Here is a 27,945-nt window from a genome sequence, read left to right as displayed (position 1 = left end):
ATCCCTGGTAAACATTAACTTTGAAACAAAAAGTGGAGCTCTGAAGAAAAACTGTCAAGAGGCTGTGGGAAGTAAATAGAAGATGAAGTCAGCTTTGAGGTGCTGGTAGAAGCGACTTCTCCCAAATGGAGAGTTGAAGGCCAGGAAATGGATGAGATGGGGAGGGAGAGTGTGCCTGGGGAGAGGAAAGATGAAAACAGAAACTAGGGGAACACCCACGTTCCAGGAGGTGGGAGGAGAAAGAAGAGTCAGAGAAGGAGTGGCCAGAGAGAGAAGGGAGCATGGGGTGGGGGGTGGGGGACAGTAGAATACCTTGTCACAAAGTTTTTAGAAGAGGGTGGAGAGAAGGCAAGGTGGGAGGCCCCAAGGGAGCAGAATAGGGGAAACTGCAGCAACAGGGTTTGAGGTTAGACATGAAGTTGCCAAGGAGATTCCAATGAATGAAGGCTTCTCCAGAGACTCCAGAAATAAGCTGGATTCCCTGTGTCTGGTACATTCTAAGGTGGAGCCTTCCCAGAGGCCAGAAAAACAGGGCTGTGTGCTCCGATCTCCAAAGATCGGGCGGTCAGCTCTGTAATTAATACTACCTCTCCTAACCCGAACCAGTCCCTCCAGGAACCGAAAAGCTGAAGAACATACTTGGGAGGGATTTCACACCCATGTGTTTCTGGCCCAGCCCGGTGAAGTCCCGTTTCATCATGCAGCTTTAGTGACTCTGCGGGGCTGTCACTCTCATCTGGTATTGCCAACATTCTGACTAAAGCCTCTTGCAAAAGTTTGCAGCATTCGCCGGAGGCTGACTACAGCTCCCAGAATTCCCCGGGAGCTTCCCGGTGCCGATTGGCTGAGCCCCAGGCTCCTGAGGGGGTGTTCCCCCGCCTCCCCGGGAAACAGGCATCTGATTGGCTGCGGTGCAGGGGCTTTTGTGTCCCCGCCCTTCCCCAGGGACCGCAGCGGGCAGAGCGGTTCTGCTGGTGTCAGATCCTGGCAAGCGCTGGCAGTTCCGAGGCGGAGATGCTGAGGAGCGCTGGGTTCGCTAGCAGCGCTGGCCACTGCGGACTCCCGAGGAGCTCCGGACCGTGAAAATCCCTGCGCAGCGGCCAATCCCGAGGCCATTCACCCCTCCAGAAGCCAGACAAGCGGAGAGTCCAGCGCAGCGGAGGCTGTTCCCAGATCCTGGGCTTTCGGAGCGTTCTGGAACCCCGAGAGACACCCCCGCGGGCTCTAGAAGCTCCCCCAGCAGCCCCCAGTCCCGGCTTCCCGCGCGCGTCTGTCTGAAAGCCCCTCGGGTGCACGGGCGGTCGCCGAGCCGCGTCTGGGTCCTGGCGCACACCATGATCGTTGCGGACTCCGAGTGCCGCGCGGAGCTGAAGGGCTACCTGCCCGGGGCTGGAGAGGTAAGCAGCGGGCGAGCGACGCCACTCTTCCCTCGAACCCAGAGCCGCGTCCAAGCTTCGGGTTGTTGCGAGCTGAGTCTGTGAGCCGCCCCCTCGGCCGGAGGAGGGGGAATGGAGCGCGTAACCCGGAGTGGGGTTGCATCAACCGGCAGCCTCGGCCCCCTCTGCCTCCGCCTCCTCCCCCCTCCCCTGAGCGGGGGGCGGGGATGGGGTAGGGATTGTAGAGCCCTCCGCGGCTCCCTCAGACTCCCTTGCCAGAGAGAGGGGAGCCTTCTCGAGGTTATCCTGGGTTTGGGCCCTCGTCTAGGGAGTGTTCAAGTCCAGGCAAATCCCGGCGCAGCGGCCGGACCACTCCTCCTCCCCGCCCCCTTCCGCAGGTCCCTTCCTCTAGGCTGGGGCTAGAGGAACCGTTTCTAGGTAGGATGTGTACCGGCTCCAGTGCCCCCGCTCGGTGATGGGAGTACTTGGTGCTGGCCCACGAATTTCGACCCCGTCCCTCGCCCCCACCTGCACCCCCGATTTGCACTGAGGGCGCGGGAGCTCCGGGGCCTTGGCGGACTGCCGGGTATGCCGCGGTGAAAGCTCGCAGAGGGGAAAAATCCTGTCCGCGGCTCCCGAAGCCAAGCGCCGATTTGGCTGTGCCCTACTAACTGATCTGACGTCCCAGAAGTTTGTTTTGCAGAGACTGCCTTTACAGTAAGGCTGGGAATACGGCTGCACCCAATCTGACACCCCCCTGCCCCATTACCACCACCACGGACCACGAACATCTTGTTTATTACGCACCTACTGGATGGCAGGCTCCGGTTCTGCCTTTTCTCTGAGTCCTCAGGACTTAAACTAGCAGAATATGAGCTATACTGTTACCCCTCCTTTAGGAGATGAGGAAATTGAGGCCCAGGAGGGGCTGTGGAGAGGCTTCCTTGGCTCACCCTGCAAAGCAGCTCATTCTTTGGCTGTGGTATGTTTCCCAGTGTGGTTGGCTCAGCAGGGAGTTTTGCTTGTTTCTTTGGTTTCCAGGCCTGGAGCCTGGTGCAGGTGTCTTACTGGGGTTGGGAGTCAGACCTGTGCTAGTCCTGAACTGTGATCCTGGGAATAAATGGCTGCACTTTTCTGAGCAGCTTGGTTTCTTGGGGTCCTCGGTTTTCTGTTAGCTTGTCACCCCACCCCCGCGCATGGTTTAGGAGCCCAAGTGAAGGAAGGAAAACTGCTCCTGCCTCTTCTCAGCTGTGTGACTTTGACCAAGTCATCTTACTCTCTGAGTCAGTTTCCTTCTTTGTGAAAAAAAAAAGAAATAATTTTCTTTATTGAGAGCACCTGGGCACTAGAGCAGGTGTGTCCCCGGTTCATGTCCCCCAGCCCTCCTACTTTCTTGCTCTGTGACCTTGGCCAAGGGATCCCTTCTCTGATCAGCAGCTTCCTTCCATCGGGTTTGGCCCTGTCTCCGAGGGATTGTTGGGAGAGTTAACTGAGAAGACATGCAAAGGCCAGTGCACAGTGCCTGGAGCATAGCAACTAAGTCCTGCGTCAAACACGCTAGGTATTGTTAGAATGTGGCCACAGCATGTATTTCCCCTTCCCCAGAGTGTCTCTTGCAAGGGGGTGTCTGAGCCCGCCCCTCCTTCCTGAGGCGAATGTGGGCTCATCTCTCTTTGGGACAGCGTCTGGGAAGTGATATGGGGAGAAAAGCGAGCTCCAGGTGGACTGGGCCGACTCCGAGGGCGGGGCCTTTAGATGGAAGCTTGCTAGCTGTCAACAACAGAAGGGGTGGGGCAATTGGTAATGTCAGACCCCCTTCTACATATTCTTCTCTCTCAAGAAAAGAGGACCTTGGGAAGATGTCTGTTTTAAGCAGAATCTTTTAGAAGATAGTAGGGTGCTGAACTTACAGAGCCCTGTGCCCAAGCCCTAAGGGAAGCTGGACAAGTACATACAAGTACATACAAGCAATGTACAGTCCCCTCAACTCTCATACTGTGACACACAAGTCAAGGCCTTCAGACACTTCACTCTAGTACTGTTAGTGTGTTCTCAGAGCCCTCCTGAGCTCTTGAAACATCACTGCTTCAAGGAAAGTCTTTCCTTCCCCACCTCTGCATACCTGCTTCCTGTCCCCCTTCTTCATTGCAAGAGCTGTTATCCCAGTTATAGTGTAGCAGTTGTGTAATCAGGCATTTCTTGTCTGTGTACCTTGCTAGACTGGAAACACTGTAGGCCCCATCACCAGCACTGTTCTTAGCACCTAATAAGTGCTCGTAACTATTTGCCCTTGTTGGCTTAGCTGACCCTTGTGAACTGTGCACAGGCTTTGAAGTCAGATCTGAGCTTGCCTGTCTGGAACAGGTCTCCAAAAGAGCCTCAGTGAGCTGTCTCTGAAGAAGGGATCAGTTCAGTTCAGTCGCTCAGTTGTGCCTGACTCTTTGTGACCCCATGGACTGTAGCACGCCAGGCTTCCTTGTCCATTATCAACTCCTGGAGCTTGCTCAAACTCATGTCAATGGAGTCGGTGATGCCGTCCAATCATCTCATCCTCTGTCATCCCCTTCTCCTTGTGCCTTCAATCTTTCCCAGCATCAGGGTCTTCTCCAATGAGTTGGCTCTTTGTATCAGGTAGCCAAAGAATTAGAGCTTCAGCTTCAGCATCAGTCCTTCCAATGAATATTCAGGACTGATTTCCTTTAGGATTGAAGAAGGGATAAGAAGACCTATTTCCCTCCAGGTGGTTGTGAGAAATCAGCCAGATCATGGTGGGGAGATGAGTTTATGACACCACTCACACATGCCTCTCCCAAAGGAGGACTCTGACTCCCTCTCAAGTGTAAACCCAGGCAAGTATCTTGAATTCATCAGCCCACGGGGAGGGGAGTCTCTACCCATGCCCAGCTGGCAGAGTAACCTCGAAGGAGTCTGTAATTCAGTCCTGGAGATGGCAGGCCTACCAGGAATAAAGGCTGAGGCTGATCCAGGTGGCAGACCGAACCCTTGCAAGCCAGACTGAGCTGAATTCAAATCTTGAGTTGGCCACTTGTCAGCTGTGGCTTAACCTTTGGAACTTTAATCTTTCCTTGTGTGCAGAAGAGACCCCTACTCCCACTCCCGAACTTATGAAATTAAATGTAACCAGTGTGCTAGTGTCAGAGTAATATGAAAGGGAATTGTGAGTTGATGTGTAAATCAGGAGCCAGGCACGGAGTGCTGAAGTGATTGATCCTCTCCTTACAACCATCATGATGCCGTCTCAGTTGAGTGACCTCCCAGCTAACTGACCTCAGTGTTCTCGCTGCCCTGGGTGGTCCTCTCAGTTGAATCTCACTGGTTTTTTTCTCTGCCCCACCGTAGCTGTGTTGCCTTAGGTGGGTCACCTGCCCCACTCTCGTCTCCCCTTCTTCATCCATATAGTCAGGGAAGGGATCTTGCCTTTATCAGGTGTGTGAACATGGATCCTGAGCCACATGTGGCTATTTAAATTTAGATAAATTAGATTTTATTGAATTTAAAACAGTTTTTTAGCTGCACTCATCCCATTTCAAATGCTCGGCCGCTGTATATGAAAGTGTTAGTCGCTCAGTTGTGTCCGACTCTTTGCGACTGCGTGGACTGTAACCCACCAGGCTCCTCTGTCCACGGGATTATGCAGGCAAACATACTGGAGTGGGTAGTTGCTCCCTTTTCCAGGGGATTTTCCCAACCCAGGGATTGAAGTCGGGTCTCCTGTGTTATAGGCAGATTCTTTACCATCTGAGCCAGCACAGACGCCACCAAGGAAGTGACGTGGGGCTACCATCTTTATTGGACAGTGCAGATGAACAATATCCATCACTACAGAAAGTTCTATTGGACTTTCTGTGCTAAGTACTGGGGTCACAACAGGGAACTTGATCCAGGGCGTGCTCTCAAGGTATGAAACAACGCAGGATAACTAGGGCTGTTACTGGGGCAGTGGATCCCCTGGACATGTGGACAGGAAGAAGGAGCCTCTCGCTCCTAGTGAACCCCAGAGGCAAAGCCTTGGGGCCACTGAGACCTTGAGAAGTTTACAGAATGGGAATAGTTTCTGCAGTTGAGGAAATCTGATTTGTATCCTAACCCTGCTACCTCTTTCCTGGCTGAGTGACCTGACCTCTCTGAACCTTATTCCCCATCTGTAAAATGGGAACTTCTCAAGTGCACATGAAATAAAGGCATAGCCCATGGCAGTCAGTGTTGTTACCTACCATTATTATTGACTTCCTACCCCAGGAAATAGGGAAGGGCTGGTTTGGAGGTGTCATTTCTTGGCGGTGGGCCTCTGCTCTGTCCACTTCCTCTCAGGTTTGGGGTATCTGGGTTGGGGAAGCATGCAGAGTATTGGAACTCTGGATTAGAATCTACTCAGTCTTGCCTTCAGGGCTTTGAACTTTCCGCTACCTTTGCCTGGAATGCTGGTTCCCTGTATCTCTATAGGCCCTTTACAGGCCCATCAACTCATTTACATATTTGATATTTAGATACCAGCTTAAAGGTTGTCTCCTCAGTGGCTTCCCCTGTCTAGGACTGGAATACTGCACATACTTCTCCATCCCATTATACACTCTTTTATTGCTTTTTTACTCTATAGAATCTGTGATTTGAAATCCTATTCGTCATTTGTTTAATTGTCTTTCTCCTTTGAATTTACACTCTCCTAGAATTTACACTCTGGTACTCTTGCTGCCTGTAATGTAGTCATAAAAAATATTTGTCAAGGGACTTCCCTGGTGGTCCAGTGGCTAAGACTCCATGCTCCTGATGCAGGGGGGCCTGGTTTGATCCCCTGGTTAGGAAACTAGATCCCACATGCCACAACTAAAGATTCCTGATGCTGCAGCTAAGACCCAGTGCACCCAAATAAATAAATAAATAGTTTTAAAAATTTTCTTTCGGATGAACAAATTAATTCTGGTTCTATCTGGAAAGCACTTTGCACAGTGCCTTATACTTGAGAAAGCAATCAATGAATGGAGTGAAACAATGGCCCTCCCTGGCAAATTATGCCAGGTCCCACCCAATTAAGTTAGAATTGCTGGGCCTTGGCATTGGTATTTTTTTTAAAAACTTCTCAAAGGGATTCTACCTGTACAGCTTGGGTTGAGAAGCCCTTGTTTGAAATAACAATGAGGTTAATGATCGCTGACTTGCTAAGTGCTTGCTGTGATAGAGGTACTGAGGTAAGGCCTCCATAGGCATTATCCTCATTAAATCCCCATGACTACCCAGTGAAAGTAGGTACTATTATTACCCCATAATTCGGAGAGGAAACTGAGGCTCACATCGCTAGCAGATAATAGGGGATGGAGTTGTCTTTTGAGCCCAGGCATTCTGTGTCAACAGTCCCTATCTTTTAAGGGTACTCTGCTTTATTGTCCAAATCATTATCATCATCTTCACTGAGGCCGATAACGTTGGTAGATCTGGACCTATCATGTAAAGGTCCACAGGCCTCAGTTTCTTCCTTTGAGAGTTCCTGGGGCAGACTTTAGAGAGGGAGGGGCTTCCCGAAACTGTTCTCTGGCCCTCCCTACCTAGTACCCTGGTGGGCCCTCCCTGTCCCCCCGCCCCGCCCAACCCCCCCAGTTCCTTCCTGCCCTTCCCCACCACACCTGGCTGTGGTTTTCTGTCTGTCCTTAGGTCGCCTGAGGGGGAGGCCCAGTTTGTGGAGTCAGCAATCCTTATCTCCCAGACAGAGCTGTTAGGCTTTTTCTCTTTGGTGAGGGAGGAGGAAAGCTGAAACAGGAGTGCTTGGGGATTGTGCTGGTTTCTAAGCCAGACTTGGACCAGCCTGGTCTGGTAGATCCCAGAAGTATGGGTTGCAAAGGACCTGAGCAGTCAGCCCAACTGCCTTCTTTGTCCAAGATTAAAGCTCAGAGAGTCTAAGTGACTTTCTCGGAGTCACACAGCAAGTTAGTGGCAACAGAATTGGTACTCATACCGGGGACTTTTGTACCCTTGTTCTTTCCTTTGTGGTCTTTCAGAGCCCCAGAGCTCTGCCTCCCTCAGCGGGCTTTTCAGTTCAGCCCCTCAGTCCTCTCCACCTTTTTGCAACCCCATGCACTGAAGCACACTAGGCTTCCCTGTCCATCACCAACTGCCGGAGCCTGCTCAAACTCATGTCCACTGAGTCGGTGATGCCATCCAACCATCTCGTTCTCTGTCGTCCCCTTCTCCTCCCACCTTCAATCCTTCCCAGCATCAGGGTCTTTTCAAATGAGTCAGTTCTTCACATCTGGTGGCCAAAGTATTAGAACTTCGGCTTCAGCTTCAGTCCTTCCAATGTGTGTGTGATGGGGTGGCTTTTAGCTATGTGAAAAAGAAGGTTCACTTATCCTTAGTCTCTGGACACCTGGGGATTAACACTAAGTCTAGATTGGTATGAGGAGGGGTGAGTTAGGGCGACATCATCTCTGTTCAGTGAGGATATGACTCTGGCTTGGATAAACTGTTTCTAAAGCCAATGCTGAGACAACCCCTGCCCCCAACCCCTGCCGCCCAGGTATCAAAACAAATGAGTAAATAAAATTGGTGGTTTCCATAGAGTCTCCTACACCCACGTCAAGATACAGCTGCTGCCATCAGCATTGCCCTCCATGTAGCTCTGGTTTCTTCATTCACAGACTAGTGTGAATTACCTGGCCCTGCTCTTCACAAAATGTACTCTGGAAATACGGAGACCTAAATCAGATAATTAGAAGGTGATGCTTTCAGAAGCAAAAGCACTGGGAATTGTGGGGTCACAGATGAGGGTCAGAAGAAGGTGCTCAGACCCTGGAAAATGGAGTTAATTCCACAAAAGGTGTGACCCCTGAGAGGGATCTGAGCCACTATCTGGAAGGCAACAGGAGGTGGAGGCAGGATTTTAAGCCAGTTGATGAGATTTGCACTCGAGAAAGTTTACTCTGGCTATTGAAAGTTTTCCCTCGTTAGTAACCACCACAGTCATGTACTCACTAGATCTGCTTCTGGTCCCCGAAGTGGGGTTGTGGGTGGATGCTTTATTTATTCATTGATTCTGTTGTCTTGGGAGAGGATGGAGAAGGGGCCAGGGCTGTGGAGGCAGGTAGACCATTGGTGAGGCAGTGGGTGGTGGTCCAGACAAGGGTCAATGGTGTCTACTAGGTGGTGGTGGATGAAAACATGACAGTGAAGCTATATCATAGGAATCTAGGAGGCTTGGTAACCCGGTTTCAGGATATAAACAAGGGAGTTTCTCATACAAGTTCTCCAGGGGTTCCAAAAGGTGGCCTCCAGGGAAAGTGCAACACTGTGCCTGTATAATTTCCTTTGCCCCAGCCCCTGCAACTCAGTAGGGGGACTCCTGGGTCCCTTCCCAGTTCCTGAAGAACTCAGCCTGTGGGGTGAGCTCTCTTGCTTGTTTACCCTTTCTCCACCCACCAAGCTGCTCTCTATCTCCGCCTGACTCCTGATACACCAGAAAAGTGATTCTAAAACTCACTGTGGGGATTTCCTTGGTGGTCCAGTGGCTAAGACTCCACACTCCCAATGTAGGGGGCCCAGGTTCGATCCCTGGTCAGGGAACTGATCCCACATGCCACAGCGAAGATCAAAAATCTCATGTGCCTCAACTGAGACCGGGCATAACCAAATAAATAAATATTTAAAAATAAAATTAAAGCTCAGTGTGGCCCCTCCTTATTGTGGTAAGGAGAGAGAACTATCTTCTTAGTCCTCCCTTTTACCTCTGACTGACCATGATGTGTTTCCTTCAAGGAGCAGAGAGAGAGCCGCGTCCGACGAGGCCCCCGAGGCCCCAGCGCCTTCATTCCAGTAGAGGAGGTAAGCTTGGCAGGGGTTAGGATTGTTGTTGGTCCCTGGGAGGAAAGGACATGGGGCACTGAGTGGGTGGGTGGGGTTTTCTGGTCTCTTGAAATTGCAGCTTTGAAACTACCCCTTCAGGTTGCAGACTCATTTAATCCACAAAACAGCTCTGCTCAAAACAGGCATCTCAGCCCCATTTTACTGGGAAGAAACAAGCTCCAAGAGATAAAATGCTAACAACACAGCTAGGTAATGAACAAACTTGTGGTTCCCAGAACAAGACTTGTTTTTCCTTAAGAAGGCGGAACTATCTGTAGTTATCTTCTCACCCTTGAATGTACATGTATTAAAGTGTTTTTTTTCCCTAACTTCAAGTGTAATGGATGTTCATTATTTTAAAATTCCCAGTGTTTCAGAAAACTTCAGTTTCTTGTAATCCCAACCCCACTGAGATGATCACTGTTAACCATTTGCCACTGTTTTCCAGACTTCTTTTCATTTGGAGCCAAGGTCATAGTTTGTAACATGATTTTGTTAGTGTTGTTCATTTGAGGAGTTGGTTTTTTTTCTCATTGGTTGTTATGTTTTGTTATTTCACATAATACATCAGAGACATCTTTCATCTACTGAGTCAGATCATGCATTCATTTATTTAACAGGTGTCTGTTGAATGATTAATCCGTCAGGCACTGTTCTAGGTGCTGGGGATACAGACAAACAAAACTCCTTGCCATCACAAAACTGCCATTCCAGTGGGGGGTTTGTGGTGGGGAGAACTTCAAAACACACACACAGACAAATTAAAAAATAATCGTTTCCTTCTTTTCCTTTGGCCTTCACTGAACAAAGACAAACATTTCCTTGTCCTCCTTGCCTTCCTAAATGTGTAGGCCAAATAGTTAATGAGCTGTTAACAAATGTCTGACCTCTCCAGTTCCTTTCACCCTTTGTAAATGGATGAAAGCACACAGCCACCTGCTGTAGCCCAGAATGTTAAACTCAGATATTCTTATCTTTTTTTTTCATTGATAAATAACTACTCTTCTTCTGTAAGAGAGGAAAGAAATAGTCTTTGAACTTAATTGGGAATTGAATCCTGGTTCTTCATTTATCAGATCTGTAACCTTGAGCCAAGAATGAAACCTCTCTGGGCCTTGATTCTCTCATGTGTCGGTGGGGGAAAATAATCCTATTCACCTCACAGGAAGTTGGGAAGAACTGATGAGATAATATAGACAGGGAAAGCTCCAAGCTCAGACCCGGCGTGGAGAAAGCACTCAAGAAATGTGAACTGTTTTGCATCTGCTTCCAATGACTGCACAGCTTTGCACCATTACTACCAAGGGCCCAGGTTCAATCCCTGGTTGGGGAACTAAGATCCCACAAGCCACGTGGCGTGGCCAAAAAAAAAAGAAGCTCTATGAAAGTAGGAGAAGCTGTATTCTAATCTCTGTGCCTGAGTCTTTCTATCTAAACTTGGAGAAAATAAGTCTCTAATTTCATAGTTATGAGGGTTAAATGAATCAATATATATAATGTGTTTGAATAGCAAGCATTGTATAAGTATTGACTACTATTGTATAAAGTGTCCAATAAGTATTTTATTAATCACTTAATGAAATATCTTTTCCTCTGGTGATCTCCTTTTTGTTGGACATGGTGGTTGTCTTCAGTTTCTTGCTATTAAAATCACAATGAATGCAGTGAATATGTTGGTTTCTCTGGTGGGGAGGGCATGAGGGAGTCACCCTTTCCTCACGTTTGCTTGGCAGGTCCTGCAGGAGGGAGCCGAGAGCCTCGAGCAGCACCTGGGGCTGGAGGCACTGATGTCCTCGGGGCGGGTGGACAACCTGGCTGTGGTGATGGGCCTGCACCCTGACTACTTTACCAGCTTCTGGCGCCTGCACTACCTGCTGCTGCACACGGATGGGCCCCTGGCCAATTCCTGGCGCCATTACATCGCCATCATGGTGAGCTGGTCTGAGCCTGACTTTCGTAGGGGTGGGTTCATTGTGGGGTGCAGCCCTCAGATCTCTTTGCTGGGGGCTTGATTCCGCAAACAGGAGAGGAGGCTCAGAGCAGAGCCCTAGCTTTACCTGACCCTCCATCTAATTTTAGATTTTTTTAAGTAGGAAATTTAATTTTTATTAAATTTTATTTTATGTCAGAGGATCATTGTTTTACAATGTTGTTTTAGTTTCAAGTGTACAGCAAAGTGATTTAGATATACATTTATCCATTCAAAAAGACACTGTCTCACCCAGGACCAGCGGCAAAGCTGGGGTTAGAACCTAAGTTTCCTGCCTCTCAGGCAACAGTGAGGCTTATGACGTTTCCCTCCATGGGGTGCCCACCCCGAGCAGGGCACAGGAAGAATAGGGTGACCTGGGCTCTGTCCACCACCTCCAGGCTGCTGCCCGCCACCAGTGTTCCTACCTGGTGGGCTCCCACATGGCCGAGTTCCTGCAGACTGGCGGTGACCCTGAGTGGCTGCTTGGCCTCCACCGCGCCCCTGAGAAACTGCGCAAGCTCAGCGAGATCAACAAGCTGCTGGCCCATCGGCCATGGCTCATCACCAAGGAGCACATCCAGGTGCAGTGGGCAGGGAGGCGGGTCCCCGGGGGAGCGTGGGGCTGGGATGGGGCTTGGCAGGCAGCCCGGGGCAAAGCAACTGAGCAAGTCTGGCCTTGCCTTTTCTCTCCAGGCCTTGCTGAAGACGGGCGAGCACAGCTGGTCCCTGGCCGAGCTCATCCAGGCCCTGGTCCTGCTCACACACTGCCACTCGCTGGCCTCCTTCGTGTTCGGCTGTGGCATCCTCCCTGAGGGGGACCCTGAGGGCAGCCCCGCTCCCCAGGCCCCTTCACCCCCCAGTGAGCAGAGCACGCCCCCTAGCAGGGACTCGCTGAACCACTCCGGGGTAAGTCAGGGGCTTGAGTCTTGCTGGGAGAGGAAGCGGGGGGCGGGGGGCGGGGGGGGGGGCCCTCCCTGTCTGCAGCTGCTTCCTTATCACACCCTGGGAGACCTTAGAAAAGTATTTTCTTTTGTTTTTTTAAGGTGTATTTATTTATTTTTGGCTGCACTGGGTCTTCCTTGCTGTACCGGGGCTTTCTTTAGTTGCAGCCAGTAGGGCCTACTCTTTGTCACGGTTCACAGGCACTGGAGTGCAAGCTCAGTAGTTGTAGTGCACAGGCTTAGTTGCCCTGCAGCATGTGGAATCTTCCCAAATCAGGGATCGAACCCATGCACCCTGCATTGGCAGGCAGATCCTTAACCACTGAACCACCTGGGAAGCCCCAAGTCATTTGGTTCTGAAACTCAGTTTCCTTATGTGGAAGATGAGAATAAAGACTCCTTCTTCATTAAGGGTTGTGAGCCTGAGATGAAACAACCATGTGACTAGCCTCAGCATGGAACCCCTTGGGCTCAAAGCAGCTGACTTTCAACACTGTAACAATACAAAGGTTGCCTCTTATTCTGTAAAGTGGCCTTGTTTGTGTGTATTTAAAAAATACAGATACTTTAAAAAGCCCTTTCTTGTGAGGGGAGCTGACCCTCAGAGAAGACCTGTCTGTTCTATAGCTGCTTAAACATTACTTCCAGAAGCACAGGCCACGTGAGCTGTCCAGCACACAGAAGGCACTGGGCCTTCATGATTGCTCAGAAAGGCCCTGCATGTGAGAAAGATGTGTGGGGTTTCTGGAGTCAAGGGAGAAGGGGTGGATGGTCACTGCCGGGTCAATCCTACAGGGCTTTGAGGCTGCCCGTGATGTGGAAGCTCTGATGGAACGCATGAGGCAGCTGCAGGAGAGCCTGCTGCGGGATGAGGGCGCCTCACAGGAGGAGATGGAGAGCCGCTTTGAGCTGGAGAAGTCAGAGAGCCTACTGGTGACCCCCTCAGGTACAGGGTCACAGGCATCCAAGTTCAGGGGCTGCCCCTCCTTGCACCCTCTCTGCTGGGAAGCTGGCACCTTCATGTTACTGCACCTCGGTAGCCACACCCCAGCCACCACTTCCAAGAAGTTCTGAGCATGGGCTTTGGGGTCAGGCCTGGGTTTGAATCCTGGCCTCCTAGCCTTTCTTCTTTCTTTTCGGCCAGGCCATGTAGTATGCAGGATCTTAGGGATCTTAGTTCCCTGACCAGGCATGGAACCCATGCTCCCTGCAATGAAAGGCAGATTCTCAACCTCTGAGCCACCAGGGAAGTCCCTGTTAGCTTCCCTGGCAGTGTGACCACTGATAAGTCACTTGCTGTCTCAGGTCCCAGTCTCCTCCTCCGTGAGGGATTCATGTGTAGGGAAATGAGACAACAGAAGCAAAGTGCTGAGCACAGAGCCTGGCCCAGGGTAAGCAAGCGGCTCCATAAGTAGCCACTGTTGTTAGGATTGCTGTTATTATTACGGGGGCCTTAGCCCCTGGACCATGGGTCTGATTTACCACCTCCCCCAGGCCTGGCTCCTGCCGAAGTCCTGGTTCCACTCACTGTGGCGAGGGGCATTCTTGGGCCCCCCTATTACATGTTCCCCAGCACCCCCTCCCCACTGATGATTAATGAGGGGTGGAGGCCTCTGTGCTCCATGCCTTGGCTTCACTGTGACCTCTTTCTGACATCCTCAGTGGACATCCTAGAACCCTCTACAAACCCAGATATGCTGTGCTTCGTGGAAGACCCCACTTTCGGATATGAGGACTTTACCCGGCGAGGGACTCAGGCACCCCCCACCTTCCGTGCCCAGGTAGGTTCCCCCTACTGGTCTTAGCATTGCTTTTTTAAAATTAATTAATTATTTTTTTTGGACCGCTCTGGGTCTTCACTGCTGTGTACATGTTTTCTTTAGTTGTGGTGAGCAGGGGTTACTCTGTTGTGGTGTGAGGGCTTCTCATTGCTGAGTACAGGCTCTAGAGCACAGGCTCAGTAATTGTGGTTCAGGGGCTTGGTCGACCCATAGCATGTGGGATCTTCCCAGACCAGGGATCGAACCCATGTCCCCTGCTTTGGAAGGTGGATTCTAAGCCACTGAAACTCCAGGGAAGTCCCAGCATTGCTTCACAAACAAGCAGGAATGGGTAATTCCATGAAAGAAGTGGGAGACCCTGAAGGTGAAAAGACCCAGCAGGGTCCTAAGCTCAGGGGATCTTGACCACAGGAAGGAAGTCATCACCAAGCTGCATCCTCCTCAGCTTCTCAGGTCCAGACCAAGCAGCGGGTTAGATTTGTGGGGGTGGAGAGAGGCACTATGGAGATACCAGCTGTGCTGCAGAAGATGGCGCCTCTCTGGCCAGCCTCAGGCCCCAAGGATTCTACTCACTGACTGACCCCTTTCCACGTTTCTCAGGATTATACCTGGGAAGACCATGGCTATTCACTGATCCAGCGGCTCTACCCTGAGGGTGGACAGCTGCTGGATGAGAAGTTCCAGGCAGCCTATAGTCTCACCTATAACACCATTGCCATGCACAGCGGAGTAGATACCTCCATGCTCCGCAGGGCCATCTGGAATTACATCCACTGCGTCTTTGGCATCAGGTAAGTGAAAGTCCCCTCATCCAGGCATGGTGTACCACAAGCCCTCCATCCGAGCTCACAATTGTTTCCTTTCTCTCTTTGTCTTTCTTTCCCTTTCTTCCTGCCTATACTATTCTTCAAATCAAATATATTCCTTGGCTGATTATAAAAGATAATAGCCATCCTCAGTTCTTGAAAGTCTTTAATTCCACCCCCAGGAATAACTAGGGAGATTACACACACACACACACACACACACACACACACGTATACTTACATACATACACACATATATACATACAAAGAGAGTTATGTTTGTATTTCCATTCTAAGTAGCAGTTCTTCTCTCATAATAAAGAAAAACAACAGAAATGCCCAATGGTGAAATTTGATTTTTAGTAAATTTAGAAAAAAAGAGATAATGAAAAGAAGAAAATAAAAATCATTCATGATCCCACCTGCTCTTACTATTGTCAGGTATCGGCTTGGTCAAAGAGTTCGTTTGGATTTTTCCGTCAACAACTTATGGAAAAACCTGAGTGCATTTTTTGGCTAACCCAATATTTCACTGCGTGGGCTGAGCTGTGCTTTATTGGCCAATCTCCCGCTGGCCAACCTCTTTCACAAGTCTCCAATCCAGGAGAAGCCAAGGATGACGGGCATCTTAGGGTGTATATGTGGCACACCGTGGCCTCCCTTGGTGCCCAGCTTCCAGGTCCAGGCTGCTCCACTCTGCAACATGGCCCTCGCTCCTAAACCTTTGTTTACCAAATCTGCCCTCTAGTCTAAAACCGGTCTTCCTCATCCACACTGATCCGTGATGACTCACCGCCTCGCTGGACTGGGGAGGAACAGAATAGCTTCTAGACTTGTCACCAACTTGCTCTTTGACTTTGAACAAGCTGATTGCCTTCCACAGGCTTCAGTTTGCCCATCAGTAAAATGACTACCAACTCCTTTTTCCCTTTCCCTCTTCCTTCTCCAGGGTAAACATTCACACTGATCTCCTGCCCCATCTTCCATGTATGGCCTTAGCTGTAAAGTGGTGACTCTGAGCGTGGAGGCAGGCAGAGCTGGGTTTGAATTCCATTCCCAGCTGTGTGACCTGGGACTTCACTTCTCTGAACCCCCATTTCATCTATAAAGTGAGACTGATGAATACAGTACACTGTATACAATAGTTTTGTATCCAGTCCTGTACTGAAGTTTCGAGGATGCTGTGAATATATGTCCACATGGTCAGTGCAGCGTGCTCAGCCTCTGTGCATTCCCTTGCGAGTCCAGTGGCCTGTGATATATGACATTAGCTGCTTTTCTAAGAGGAACCAAGCTTCTAGCTGCTTCCTACCTTCTGCCTTTTCTTGCTGCTCTCTGTCCCCCTTCTGCAGGGCAAGGCTGGGGGAGAGGAGCTCTGAGGGAGCAGAGGTGTGAGTGATTCTGGGTCTTTCCATCCAGATATGATGACTATGACTATGGGGAGGTGAACCAGCTCCTGGAGCGGAACCTCAAGGTCTATATCAAGACAGTGGCCTGCTATCCGGAGAAGACCACCCGAAGAATGTACAACCACTTCTGGAGGCACTTCCGCCACTCAGAGAAGGTGCGGCTCATGGGGGAGGAACAGGATGGAAGCCTGTGGAGGAGGCGAGGGCTCGGGACCATTGAGGTCCTGACCCGGGGATCCAACCTGCGTCTCTTCATGTTTCCTGCATCGGCAGACAGGTTCTTTACCACGAGCGCCCCCTGGGAAGCCCATTTACTCACCTGTAAAATGGGTGTCCTCAGTGGCAGCAGGAAGGACCTGGGTTCAAATCATAACACTGTCACTTGGGAGCTGTGTGACCTTGGGCAGGTCATTTTGCTTCTCTGAGCTTGTTATCTTGAAAATAAAAATTTAAAAACTGCCTGTATTTCAAGGTCACTGGGAGGATGAAGTGAGAAAATGAAGGTAAACCTCTAATCCCAAATAAATGCTCAGCGGTAGCTGTTGTTTTTAGCTTTGGGGGATAAAGAGGTTAGTCATGATCGGGATAAATATGCTGGAAATTCTCCGACAGTCCTTGCACCAAGTTACTCAGAGCCTTAGGAAAGGGAAGGATGAAATGGGTGGTCAGGGATGATGGCACTCTGGCAGGGAAGGGGATGGTGAGAAGTGACATCAGTTGCCAACAAGCCCTCGTCTGTGCCCCCAGGTCCACGTGAACTTGCTACTGCTGGAGGCCCGCATGCAAGCCGCCCTGCTCTATGCCCTTCGCGCCATCACCCGTTACATGACCTGACTCACGTGCAAGATCTGCGCCTGGAACAGCTGACCGTGGGGGGCATCCTTCTCGCTGCAAGGACTTCTCTGTTTGGAGACAGACCCTAATCTCTTACTGTCCCATACCCACCTACCCTGGTCTGGGGGTGGGCCTGGGGTGTGACGTGCAGCCTCCCCAGCCACACCCTCCTTCTCACTGGAATGGACAGGACCATCGCACTGACTCTGGTATCTCAGCTCTGCCCCTGGGGCGTCGGGGGCTGGAAGAGGACCATAGCGGATTCCCAGGTGCCAGCCCCTTCTAACTGCCCTTACCCTCAGAGGCCAAGGGCACAGGAAAGAAAATGGACTGAGCGTGGACTTGTGTGCCAGCAGGCGGGGGCCCAGGCAGCACAAGTACTTTGGCCTTCCTGGCCTGGGAAGTCCCTGGCTGGCCCCCAGGGAGAGGGGCAAACACCTCCAGGGACTGACACTCCAAGTGGCTTCACCTCTCCTCCAGCTCCCTCCTCCACAAGACTTCATTACCTCCCACCTGCCATTCACCCATCAATGTGAAAATCAGGGTCACAGCCGGTCTGTGCATCTGGCTCCCCAGAAGCCCGTTCTGTCCAGCAGCCCACAGACCCCTTGCTCCCTGGTCATGCCAGTCCTAGTTCAATTCCCTTGACTCCCTTTGCCCTCTTACCCTTTTCTCCACCACCTGGTGGAGTGAGGCCCCAGGAGAGAGACCAAGCACATCAAGCAAATAGATTATCTCTAGAGTTCGAAGTCTCTGTTGGTCACTTTGCCTTCAGATGAGGAGGGAGTATTATATGATAAATTCTCTGTGTTTTGGTTTTACGTGGGTGAGGTTCTTTGCTGCCCACCCCTAGAGCCTCAGGCAGTGTCTGAGGGCAGGAGTGTTTCCCCAGAGCTGACCTACCTGGTGGAGGCTGGCACCCCATGCTGTCTCATCTCCCCTGGCCCTGCCACAGACATTTGCCAAAAAAGTGAGCCTTTCCAGGTGGTTCCAGGGACTCAGGGAGACAGGCAGGAGACCCCAAGTTTCTTGTATAGGCCCTGTCACGGCCAGGTGAGCCCCATTTCCACAGTTACAGACTGAGGGGTAGGACCACATTTTGTAATATCTGGGCCTTCACTCAGGTTCTGAGCCCAGCCTGCCAGCAGCCAGCTGCATGCATTGCAGGATCCCGAGGGCCTCTGGGGATTTTACACAGACACACACACACAGACACACACACACACACCCTGCCTGCAGTCAGTCTGTCCGGGCTACCTGCCAAGGACCTTCCCACCCCCATCCCATTTTCTGTCCCTTCTCGGTTGCTTTTAGGTGGATCCCTTGGAGGCAGAAGCAGCCAAGGACTGATCCCAGGCACTCTGTAGCAAACAAACTGTGAATTCTGACTTCCCTTGCCCTTCTTCCAGTCGTAGGTGCCTCCCCTCCGATCGGCTGGGAGGGGACTGAAGAAAGGCAAGGGCCAAGATGCTGCTGCTTCTGACCCTCCTCTCTGGGGCAGGGCAGGAGAGGAGCCTGGTTCATTGTGCCACATTTCATACCCGTGCAGGCATGGGTGAGCGACTGGCACCCCTTTCCGGCCTCAAAGCCCTCCCTGCAGTGAAGCTGGGCAGGAGGAAAGAGGCCCCAGCATTGGGGTTTGGATTCTAGAGGGGACGTGATGACCGGCAGTGTCAAGTGCAGAAATCTTTGCCTTTGCTACCATTTCTGTATGATGAGAAATAAAAGTTCACCAAGGTTTTGTTTTGTACTTCTTGTTAATGGGCTGTTTTTCCATTTCCTGGGGGTCATGGTTCACCTCTTAGCATAAACAGGGAGCTGCGATTGCATCAGGGACCTGACCTAGCAGCCTGTACCCTGCTGAGCACTTGTGCCCGGTGACCGCAGGGTTGGGAGTGGTTGGCACTCAAAGTCTACTTTTGTCCCTTGGGTGTCCAGCCCCGCCACCCCTCTGTGGCTGGCCTGGTGCTGTGAAATAATAATGGCTGTGTTATTTTTCTCACTCAGCCTGGCCCTGGGCTGGGTACTTGGAGGAGGTCATTTCTCTGAATCTGCAGCAAAATCTTTCAAGAGAATTGAGACCCATGGATCAAGTGGCATTACTGAGGCCATGTCAGGTCAGTGATAGAGCCAGGATTCCAGCTGGGGTCAACTTGATTGTGAAGCCATGGCATTTCACCTTGCTGTTTTCCCACTACCGAGATCCTGCTGAGGCAGAAGGAGGATATGTGAGAATTTCTTGGGGGACCCTCTGTTTCTCCTGCCCTGTCACTTCATTCTTTCTGGTTTCTCACCCCTTCCCTCGCTCCCTCCCCAGAACCAAGGAGACAGGCATGAGGAGTTAATGTGACTCCAAGTTGTACCAGTGCCATTTAGTAATAGCTGTGTGACCTTGGTCAATCATTTTAGCTTCTCTGGGCATCAGGAACTCCAGCAAACTTATCAGAAAAACCACATTATGACTAAGAGTTAAGACCGCTCCTGCTGGTTTCCCACTTCCTCTTAATGCTGCCGTCACAAAATGAAAACCAGGTCTCCTCCAGGAAGCCTCCCCTGGTTGACTTCCCTGTAACCCTTTCCTCCCTTCATCTTTTAAAAATTCCTGTATTTTAAAAAATATTTATTTGGCTGTGCCAAGTCATTTGCAGCATGCAGGATCTTTAGTTGTGGCATGAAAACTCTCAGCTGTGGCATGTCGGATCTAGTTCCCTGACCAGGGACTGAACCCCCCTGTCCCCTGCATTAGGAGCACAGAGTCTTAGCCACTGAACCACTAGGGAGGTTCCCTTTAAATTTGTTTTTAATTGAGGGATAATTACTTTATATTAATGTTGTGTTGGTTTCTGCTGTACAACAACGTGAATCAGCTATATGTCTACACGTATCCCCTGCTTCCATCCCACCCCTCTAGGTCATCACAGAGCACTGAGCTGAGCTGCCTGTGCTATGCAGCAGCTTCCCTCTGTCTGTTTTACATGTGGTAGTATATATCCCTGCTTCATTTTTGCAATGTTCCTATACACTTTTTCTTCTTTCTACAGTCATCTGAGAGGGTGGGAGAGAAAATAAGTCAGACTTGGAGTACAGAACTTAGATTCTGGTCCTGACCTATCACTTATTATCCTTGGGAGGGGAAGGGTTAATTAGTTTCACAGTGTCTCAAGTTTGCACAAAACACCAGGGCAAAACGTTTTTTTTTTTCCACGTAGCATTATTGAGTGACTGTTGCCTAATGTAATCGCTCCATCTGCATAGCAACCCTGTGAGAAAGGAGCGGTGGTCCCATTTTACAGATGTGGAGAAGGAACCTCGAGTTACAGCCTAAGAATATGATAGAACCAGGTTCAAATTCCAACCCTGACACTTAATGTTTTACCATAAGCAAGTTACTTCAATTCTCTCTCCTCAAGTTCTTAATCTAGGCAACAGAATTAATATACCTAGGATCACAGGAGGGTTGTGTGGATTAAATAATGCATGGAAAGCACCTAGCACAGTTCAGGTACCTCGAACTAAGTCATTCCGTATTCAGATACCTGCTCAGCATCACAGAACAGAGACAGAATTTGCACCCTAGTCAGTCTGACTCCAAAGCATTACTTTAGTCCCCAGACCCCCTTAGGCCCTCAGTCTGCATCTCTAAAAATCATGTTCAAGTTGATTTGCCTGTAGAATTGAAAACTCTTGGCTCCAGATTGGATCAAATGAATCTGTTTTAAACTTCTGCAGCCTGCAGTCCAGGACCTGGGCATGTTTACCCAGGTCGGAGTTCGGGGAAACTTTCCGGTAGCTTAATTTTTGGTTGGTCTGGCTTTTGAAGACTATTAAGAGTAGGTAGAAACAGGAGGTGGATGAGTCTCCTCTGCTGCTGCTGCTGCTGCTGCAGCTAAGACGCTTCAGTCGTGTCCGACTCTGTGTGACCCCATAGACGGCAGCCCACCAGGCTCCCCCATCCCTGGGATGCTCCAGGTAAGAACACTGGAGTGGGTTGCCATTGCCTTCTCCAGAGTCTCCTCTAGCAGATTTCAAACATTCACCGGGGCCCTGGGACAAGTGGAATGGAGAAGTGGCTCACAAAATTTTGTGCCTCAGAATCTCCTAGAGGGTCAGTGTTTAGAGGTAGAGCTCAGAAATTTGCAGCTTTAACAGCTTCCCTGCTGTTCTGATGCCAAGGTCATTCTTTCTTTCAACAACATATGGTGTGCACCTAATATGTAAATGCCCTGGACACAGAGTAGTAGAAAAGACAAGCATGGCTCCTGCCTTCTTGCAATTTATTATCTAGTGGAGGAGACAGATATTAGATCATTACACAACTAATTGTTTCAATTATAATTGCAATCGGCACCCCAAAAGGAGAGATTCAAGGTGCTGTCAGAGTATTTTCAACCTAGCATCAGAAGCTTTTCTTCCAAGGAAGTGTGTTGGGTTTCTGCAGAAACGAACACACATCCAAGAGGAGCGATTTCCCAACTACTGAAGCACCTTCTTGGAACCCAAAGTCTCCATGGAACAGTTAGAAAACTGCTAACCTACATTCTTCTCTAATGGATGCTGTTGTGTGCAACACAGACTATGGCAGGCATGCCTTCCTACACGCCACACTCTGTTGGGAGAGTGGATTGCTGAGTGCCTTTCTGGGAACTGCCCTGAGTTGAAGGGAGCAACCAAGTTCATGGTTATGTCCCACCAGGCAGTCTAGTCTGCCTCCAAGGCCTGGTGGATGGGAGAGGAGTATACGAAGGTCTGACCTCTTTGCCTCTATTTGAAACAACTCAAGGATTGCCCCAGCTCTACTGCTGCCTTCGTGATCAGCTGAGGTCCATGTTGCTGCTGCACTTGCAGTCCAAATTCTGTCTGATTCTAATCCCCAATAAACCTGTGCAACTTTCCATCTGAGTCTGCTCACCAAGGTACTTAGCCTAAGACACACTTATTGCAGATGGTGAAAGTAAAGACCAGAGGGGAGAAATTTCTTGCTTGCGGTCTCACAAGCCTGAACCTTTAGATCCTCTTCAGAGTTTGTGTCCGCCCTCTGTCAGAGTCCTACAGCTTCCTCTCTCAGCTTTCTTTTCCCAAGGCTGGAGGCGACAGCTGCAATGCTGACAGGGCCACAAAAGATCCTCTCTCCCATCCCCACTGCCAAGGCTGGAGACCTTGGACAAGTTACTTGCCGTCTCTAGGGGAATGTTAAGTACACTCACTGCCTGAGTGTCCTACCTTCTCTTAAGCCACCCCGTGTGATGGCCCTGGTTCTGAGAAAAACCATGTCTCAGCTGGAAGAGCTTCTTTCCCCTTCTCTCTGAATCACCTCTAACCTCGATGTTGCTTCCCATTCAGGGAACCCTTGAGCTTCTGTCCCAATTCCAAGTTCCTAAACTCACCTCCCAGGGAGGAGCCCCTTTTCTAAGTTCATGCCCACATCATCAGGTGCTTACACTGTTGCAGACACTGCTGGATGGTGGCGGTATAATGGTGAATGAGACAGACATAGTCCCAGCCCTCAAGGACCTTAAAACCCATTGTTAAAGATGAACATCCCACAAGTACTTTGATGAGTCCTGGGAAGAAAAAAAACAAAATGCACAGGGAGCCATGAGAACACGCAGCAGGGGAATGTCCATACTCAGGATGGGAGTTCCCAAAGAAATACTTTGGACATGAAGGATGAGAAAGGACCAGTCAAGGATGAGAGGAGAGAAAGGGGGTGGAACCAAAAACGATTTCTGGCTGGGACTTCCCTGGTGGTCCAGTGGCTAAGACTCTGCATTCCCAAGGCAAAGAGAGGGCCAGGGTTCAATCCCTGGTTGGAGGACTAGATTCCACAAGCCATAGCAAAAGATCCCACGTGACTCAACAAAGAAGATTCCACATGCCACAACTAAGACCTGGCACAGCCAAATAAATGAATAAGTATTCTTTTATTAAAAAAAAAAAAAGATTTCTGGCAGAGGAAATGGCATGAGAGATTTAAAACAGGAAGGCAGCATGGCAGGGGCAGAGAGAGCAGAGAGAATATGAGGAAGGGGAAGGTAAGGAGAAAGCCCAGGGCAGGCAGTCATATTAAGAATTTTGAACTTTATCCTATTGGCAAGGGGAAGTCTTCAGAGATCTTGCTATTTACGACAAAATAGACGCTGTGGACTGAATGTTCATGTCCCTCTTGAATTCATATGTTGAAACTCTAAATCCCAGTGTGATGTTATCTGAAGACAGGGCCTTTGGGAGGTAATTATGTCATGCCTCTTGATGGGATTACTGCCCTTATGAGAAGAGACAGGAGGGAGCTTGCTTTCTCTCTCTCTCCCCACTATGTGAAGACATAGCAAGGACGACGGTTCTCATCAACAACTGGTCTGGCTAGTACCTTGACCTTGAACTTCCTAGCCTCTCAGTTCAGTTCAGTTCAGTCACTCAGCCGTGTCCAACTCTTTGCAACCCCATGGATGGCAGCACGTCCTCCCAGCCTCTAGAACTGTGAAAAATAACTGTCTGTTGTTTATGTCACTCAGTCTAAGATTATTTTTGTGATAGCAGCCTGAATTAAAACAATAGGTACCCTTTATTAGAAGAAGGAGTAGAGAAGGTCATGAGGCTTAGGACTGCCTACATGCTGGGTCCTCCATCAGTGATTCACAAGCATGACCTCATTTCTTTCTCCCCACAGCCCTGTAGAGTAGAGCCTGGTATTGTTTCCCTTTTACAGGTGGACGTAATGGAAATGAAGGCTTTCCAGGTGGCACTAGTGGTAAAGAACGCACCTGCCCAGGCAGGAGATGTGAGAGACTCGGGTTTGATCCCTGGGTCGGGAAGATCCCCTGGAGGAGGGCATGGCAACCCACTCCAGTATTCTTACCTGGAGGATCCCATGGACAGAGGAGCCTGGAGGGCTACTGTCCATAGGATCGCAAGAGCTGGACATGGCCGATGCAATCTAGCACATCATACATGATGGAAATGAGACTCAAAAGTCCCCTGAGTCAAAAAAAGCTTCTCTGGTTCCCCATCTCCACCCTCAGTATACGTCTTCCTCCTTTGACCTAAACTTAGCAAGTGCTTCTGTTTTTCGAAGGCATTTTTTTCCTAATATTATAACCATGACATGGCTCACTAACCTCCCCACTTCACCGCAAGCCCTGTGAAGGCAGAGGATATTTGTCTAGCATGTTTTCGGCTTGATATCCAGGGCCTAGAGTAGGACCTGGCATGTGGTCAGGACTGAAAAAAATAAAATAGGTGTGGAATATATGTTTGTATCCAGCAGGATGGGCTCAACTGGTAAAGAATCCACCTGCAATGTGGAGACCTAGGTTCAGTCCCTGGGTTGGGAAGATCCCCTGAAGAAGGGAATGGCTACCCACTCCAGTATTCTGGCCTGGAGAATCCCATGGACAGAGAAGCCTGGCAGGCTACAGTCCATGGGGTTGCAAAGAGTCAGACAGCTGAGCGCAGCACATCCTGGTCTAGTACGCCTGGTGTAGTGTGCTGGCTCTGGGCAGCAGTGTTCCAGAAATAACAACCTCCCCGTGTTTTGAACTTGGCCTTGGCTCCGGGTGTTTGTCTGTTACGTCTCCAGCTCTCAGACTCTCAGCGTCAGTCTGGTGTCAGGGAAAGAGCTTGGACTTTGGAACGCTGAAGACGAGGCTGAAACCCAAGTGCAAGTCCATCTGGAATGAGGCAGAAGATAAGTAAACAGAACCAGTTACCTATATGGCCTTTGATAACTTTATTTAATTTTCTCATCTATAAAATAAGAATATTACCATCAAAAATTATTAGTGTCAGGATCAAAAGAGAAAATGTTCACAGAGTGCGTGTTTAGTTCATTTAGTTCCTCCCTTCCATGGAAGACAGGGGTTAGATCAATGTCATTCTCTCAGATGAATTGCCTCTATTTCCTTACCTGTGAAATGGAAGTTGTGAAATGAAAGATGATATGGAATTCCCATGACCTAGGACGCTTCCCTCCCAGACCTGTGTGGGGCTAGCTTCTTCTAAACCTTCTGTCCTCACCTTTAACATCATCTCGTCAAGAGGTCTGACCTGATCCCTGTTTCTCAACCTAACTCCACCCCTTTTCTCTTCAGCATCTTTCATAATCTTTATTGTGTCTTGCCGGTCTCCTTGCTCCCTGTTGTATCTCCACTGTCTGCCACAGACAGTGCTAGCATAAATGCTCAATAAATATATGTTGCTTGCATTAAATACCTGTTGATTACTTATTCACCAACCAGGGACTGTTCTCAGCAATCCTAACCACAGCCCTGAGACATCAGCAGGGCAGGGATTTCATTCATTTTACAGCTGTGGAAGCTGAGGTCTAGCAATATATATATCCCTGGTGATCCAGTGACTAACACTCCATGTTCCCAGTGTGGGGGGCCTGGGTTTGATCCCTGGTCAGGAAACTAGATCTCACATGCTCTAACTAAAGATCCTGCATGCCACAACCAAGACCCACCACAGCCAAATAAATATTTTAAAAAATATATTGCCCAGGAATTTCTCAACCATATCACCAGGAGTTCTAACTCTTTGACCTGTGCTGTCTCCACCCACCCTTCCAATGGAGAAGGAGAATTGGAAGCCCAGGAATTGGAAGCTGTAAGATTTAGGTTAAGATTCCCTTCCTGAGGCTCAGTTTTCCCAACTCTACAATGGGTAGAAGGTAGAAGAATCCTCGCCCTAACTAGTGGTTAAGGTGAAAGTCAGATGAGATAGTGAGCTGAAAGCATGTAATAAACTGAAGCACTATACTTGTTTATGGGGTATTTTTTATATTAATATGCAGAATCAATACTGACTTCAAAAATGAATCATTGTAGGCTGGAAAGGCCAGGGAACTTTCCTGGAAGTGGTGACATTTCAGCTAGGCCTTAAAGATAGGTAAGATTTGGGGGGGGTGGGGGGGCGGGGAGGGGAAGCTCAGAGTTGAAGTCACAGACCAACCAAAGCAAGGCTTGCCAGGTTCTCTAAGTTTTACTTTTCCCCCTTTGAGGTTGGTGTTCTTCTCTAAAATTTTTCCTTTCAAATAAAACTCATTGAAGTATAATTTGCATGCAATAAAATGCATATGTTCTAAATGCAGAGTTCCATGAGTTTTGACACCTATGTAACTAATCAACTGCTACGTAACTAACCCAAATAGGAAAAGGAGTATGTCAAGGCTGTATATTGTCACCCTGCTTATTTAACTTATATGCAGAGTACATCATGAGAAATGCTGGGCTGGAAGAAGCACAAGCTGGAATCAACATTGCTGGGAGAAGTATCAATAACCTCAGATATGCAGATGACACCACCCTTATGGCAGAAAGTGAAGAAGAACTAAAGAGCCTCTTGATGAAAGTGAAAGAGGAGAGTGAAAAAGCTGGCTTAAAGCTCAACATTCAGAAAACGAAGATCATGGCATCTGGTCCCATCACTTCATGGCAGATAGATGGGGAAACAGTGGAAACAATGTCAGACTTTATTTTTCTGGGCTCCAAAATCACTGCAGATGGTGATTGCAGCAATAAAATTAAAATAAATTTAATTTAATTAATTTAATTAAAGGAAAGTTATGACTAACCTAGACAGCATATTAAAAAGCAGAGACATTACTTTGCCAACAAAGGTCCACCTAGTCAAGGCTATGGTTTATCGAGTAGTCATTTTATGGATGTGAGAGTTGGACTATAAAGAAAGCTGAGGACAGAAGAATTGATGCTTTTGAACTGTGGTGTTGGAGAAGACTCTTGAGAGTCCCTTGGACTGCAAGGAGATCCAACCAGTCCATTCTAAAGGAGATCAGTCCTGGGTGTTCATTGGAAGGACTGATGTTGAGGCTGAAACTCCAATACTTTGGCCACCAGATGTGAAGAACTGACTCGTTGGAAAAGACCCTGATGTGGGAAAGATTGAGGGCAGGAGGAGAAGGGGACGACAGAGGATGAGACGGTTGGATGGCATCACCGACTCAATGGACATGGGTTTGGGTGGACTCCGGGAGTTGGTGATGGACAGGGAGGCCTGGCGTGCTGCAGTGCATGGGGTCACAAAGAGCTGGACACAACTGAGCGACTGAACTGAACTGAACTGAACCCAAATCAAATTCCCTTGTCTCCCCGTGCAGTGAGTCCCCAGTCCCCTTTCTCATGTCCCCAGACATCTACTCTGCTTTCTGCCGCTACAGGTTAGTTTGTTGTTGTTCTTTTTTTCTTAACACTCTTTCCCCCCACCAACATTTTAAGGCAAATTTTGCAACATTTTGAAAGTCTGAAAGAATTTACAGTGAAACTGTATACCCACCACCTAGATTCTACAATGAACATTTTGCTGTAGTTGTTTAATCACATATACTCTAGCCATCCTGCTATTGATTCAACTTATCTCTGGTAAATTTAAAAATAAGTTACAAATATTGATACATTGCACCCCAATCACTTCGACATGCAAAACTTTTACCTAGAATTTGTTGACCTGAAACACAGGTCAGGTGAGTTCAATTCAGTTCCGTTCAGTCTCTCAGTCATGTCTGACTCTTTGCGAACCACAGCATGCCAGGCCTCCCTGTCCATCACCAACTCCCAGAGTTTACCCAAACCCATGTCCATGGAGTAGGTGATGCCATCCAACCATCTCATCCTCTGTCGTCCCCTTCTCTTCCTGCCCTCAATCTTTCCCAGCATCAGAGTCTTTTCCAATGAGTCAGTTCTTCACATCTGGCGGCCAAAGTATTGGCGTTTCAGCTTCAGCATCAGTTCTTCCAATGAATATTCAGGACTGATTTCCTTTAGGATGGACTGGTTGGATCTCCTTGCAGTCCAAGGGACTCTCAAGAGTCTTCTCCAACACCACAGTTCAAAAGCATCAATTCTTTGCCACTCAGCTTTCTCTATAGTCCAACTCTCACATCCATACATGACCACTGGAAAAACCATAGCCTTGACTAGATGGACCTTTGTTGGCCAGGTAAACAGTTATTTTTACCAGC

General features: G+C 49.2%; 1 protein-coding gene and 1 non-coding gene across 2 annotated transcripts; both read left to right on the top strand.

The window, feature by feature from the left end:
* The first annotated feature begins 956 nt into the window (after positions 1 to 956).
* Positions 957 to 18,625, top strand: SESN2 (sestrin 2). The gene is made up of 10 exons (XM_068967964.1): positions 957 to 1,412; positions 9,141 to 9,206; positions 10,961 to 11,158; positions 11,598 to 11,780; positions 11,893 to 12,105; positions 12,936 to 13,086; positions 13,803 to 13,921; positions 14,522 to 14,712; positions 16,147 to 16,291; positions 16,884 to 18,625. Exons 1-10 carry the CDS (start codon positions 1,335 to 1,337, stop codon positions 16,968 to 16,970), a joined length of 1,431 nt encoding a protein of 476 aa, XP_068824065.1. The 5' UTR covers positions 957 to 1,334; the 3' UTR covers positions 16,971 to 18,625.
* TRNAG-CCC (transfer RNA glycine (anticodon CCC)) lies at positions 8,876 to 8,948 on the top strand. The gene has a single exon. It is a non-coding gene; the product is annotated as a tRNA-Gly (tRNA).
* Positions 18,626 to 27,945: the final 9,320 nt, after the last annotated feature.

This window comes from Capricornis sumatraensis, chromosome 3 (genome assembly GCF_032405125.1).
Source record: "Capricornis sumatraensis isolate serow.1 chromosome 3, serow.2, whole genome shotgun sequence".
Taxonomy (NCBI): domain Eukaryota; kingdom Metazoa; phylum Chordata; class Mammalia; order Artiodactyla; family Bovidae; genus Capricornis; species Capricornis sumatraensis.
This window is presented reverse-complemented; position numbering and strand designations above follow the sequence as displayed.

Bases quoted from the DNA above. Each gene is read 5' to 3' on its own strand.
- SESN2 (XM_068967964.1), top strand. From the start codon at position 1,335: ATGATCGTTGCGGACTCCGAGTGCCGCGCGGAGCTGAAGGGCTACCTG. The intron at 9,207-10,960 runs GTAAGCTTGGCA...TTTGCTTGGCAG, and splicing joins CCTTCATTCCAGTAGAGGAG to GTCCTGCAGGAGGGAGCCGA. The intron at 13,087-13,802 runs GTACAGGGTCAC...TGACATCCTCAG, and splicing joins CCTACTGGTGACCCCCTCAG to TGGACATCCTAGAACCCTCT.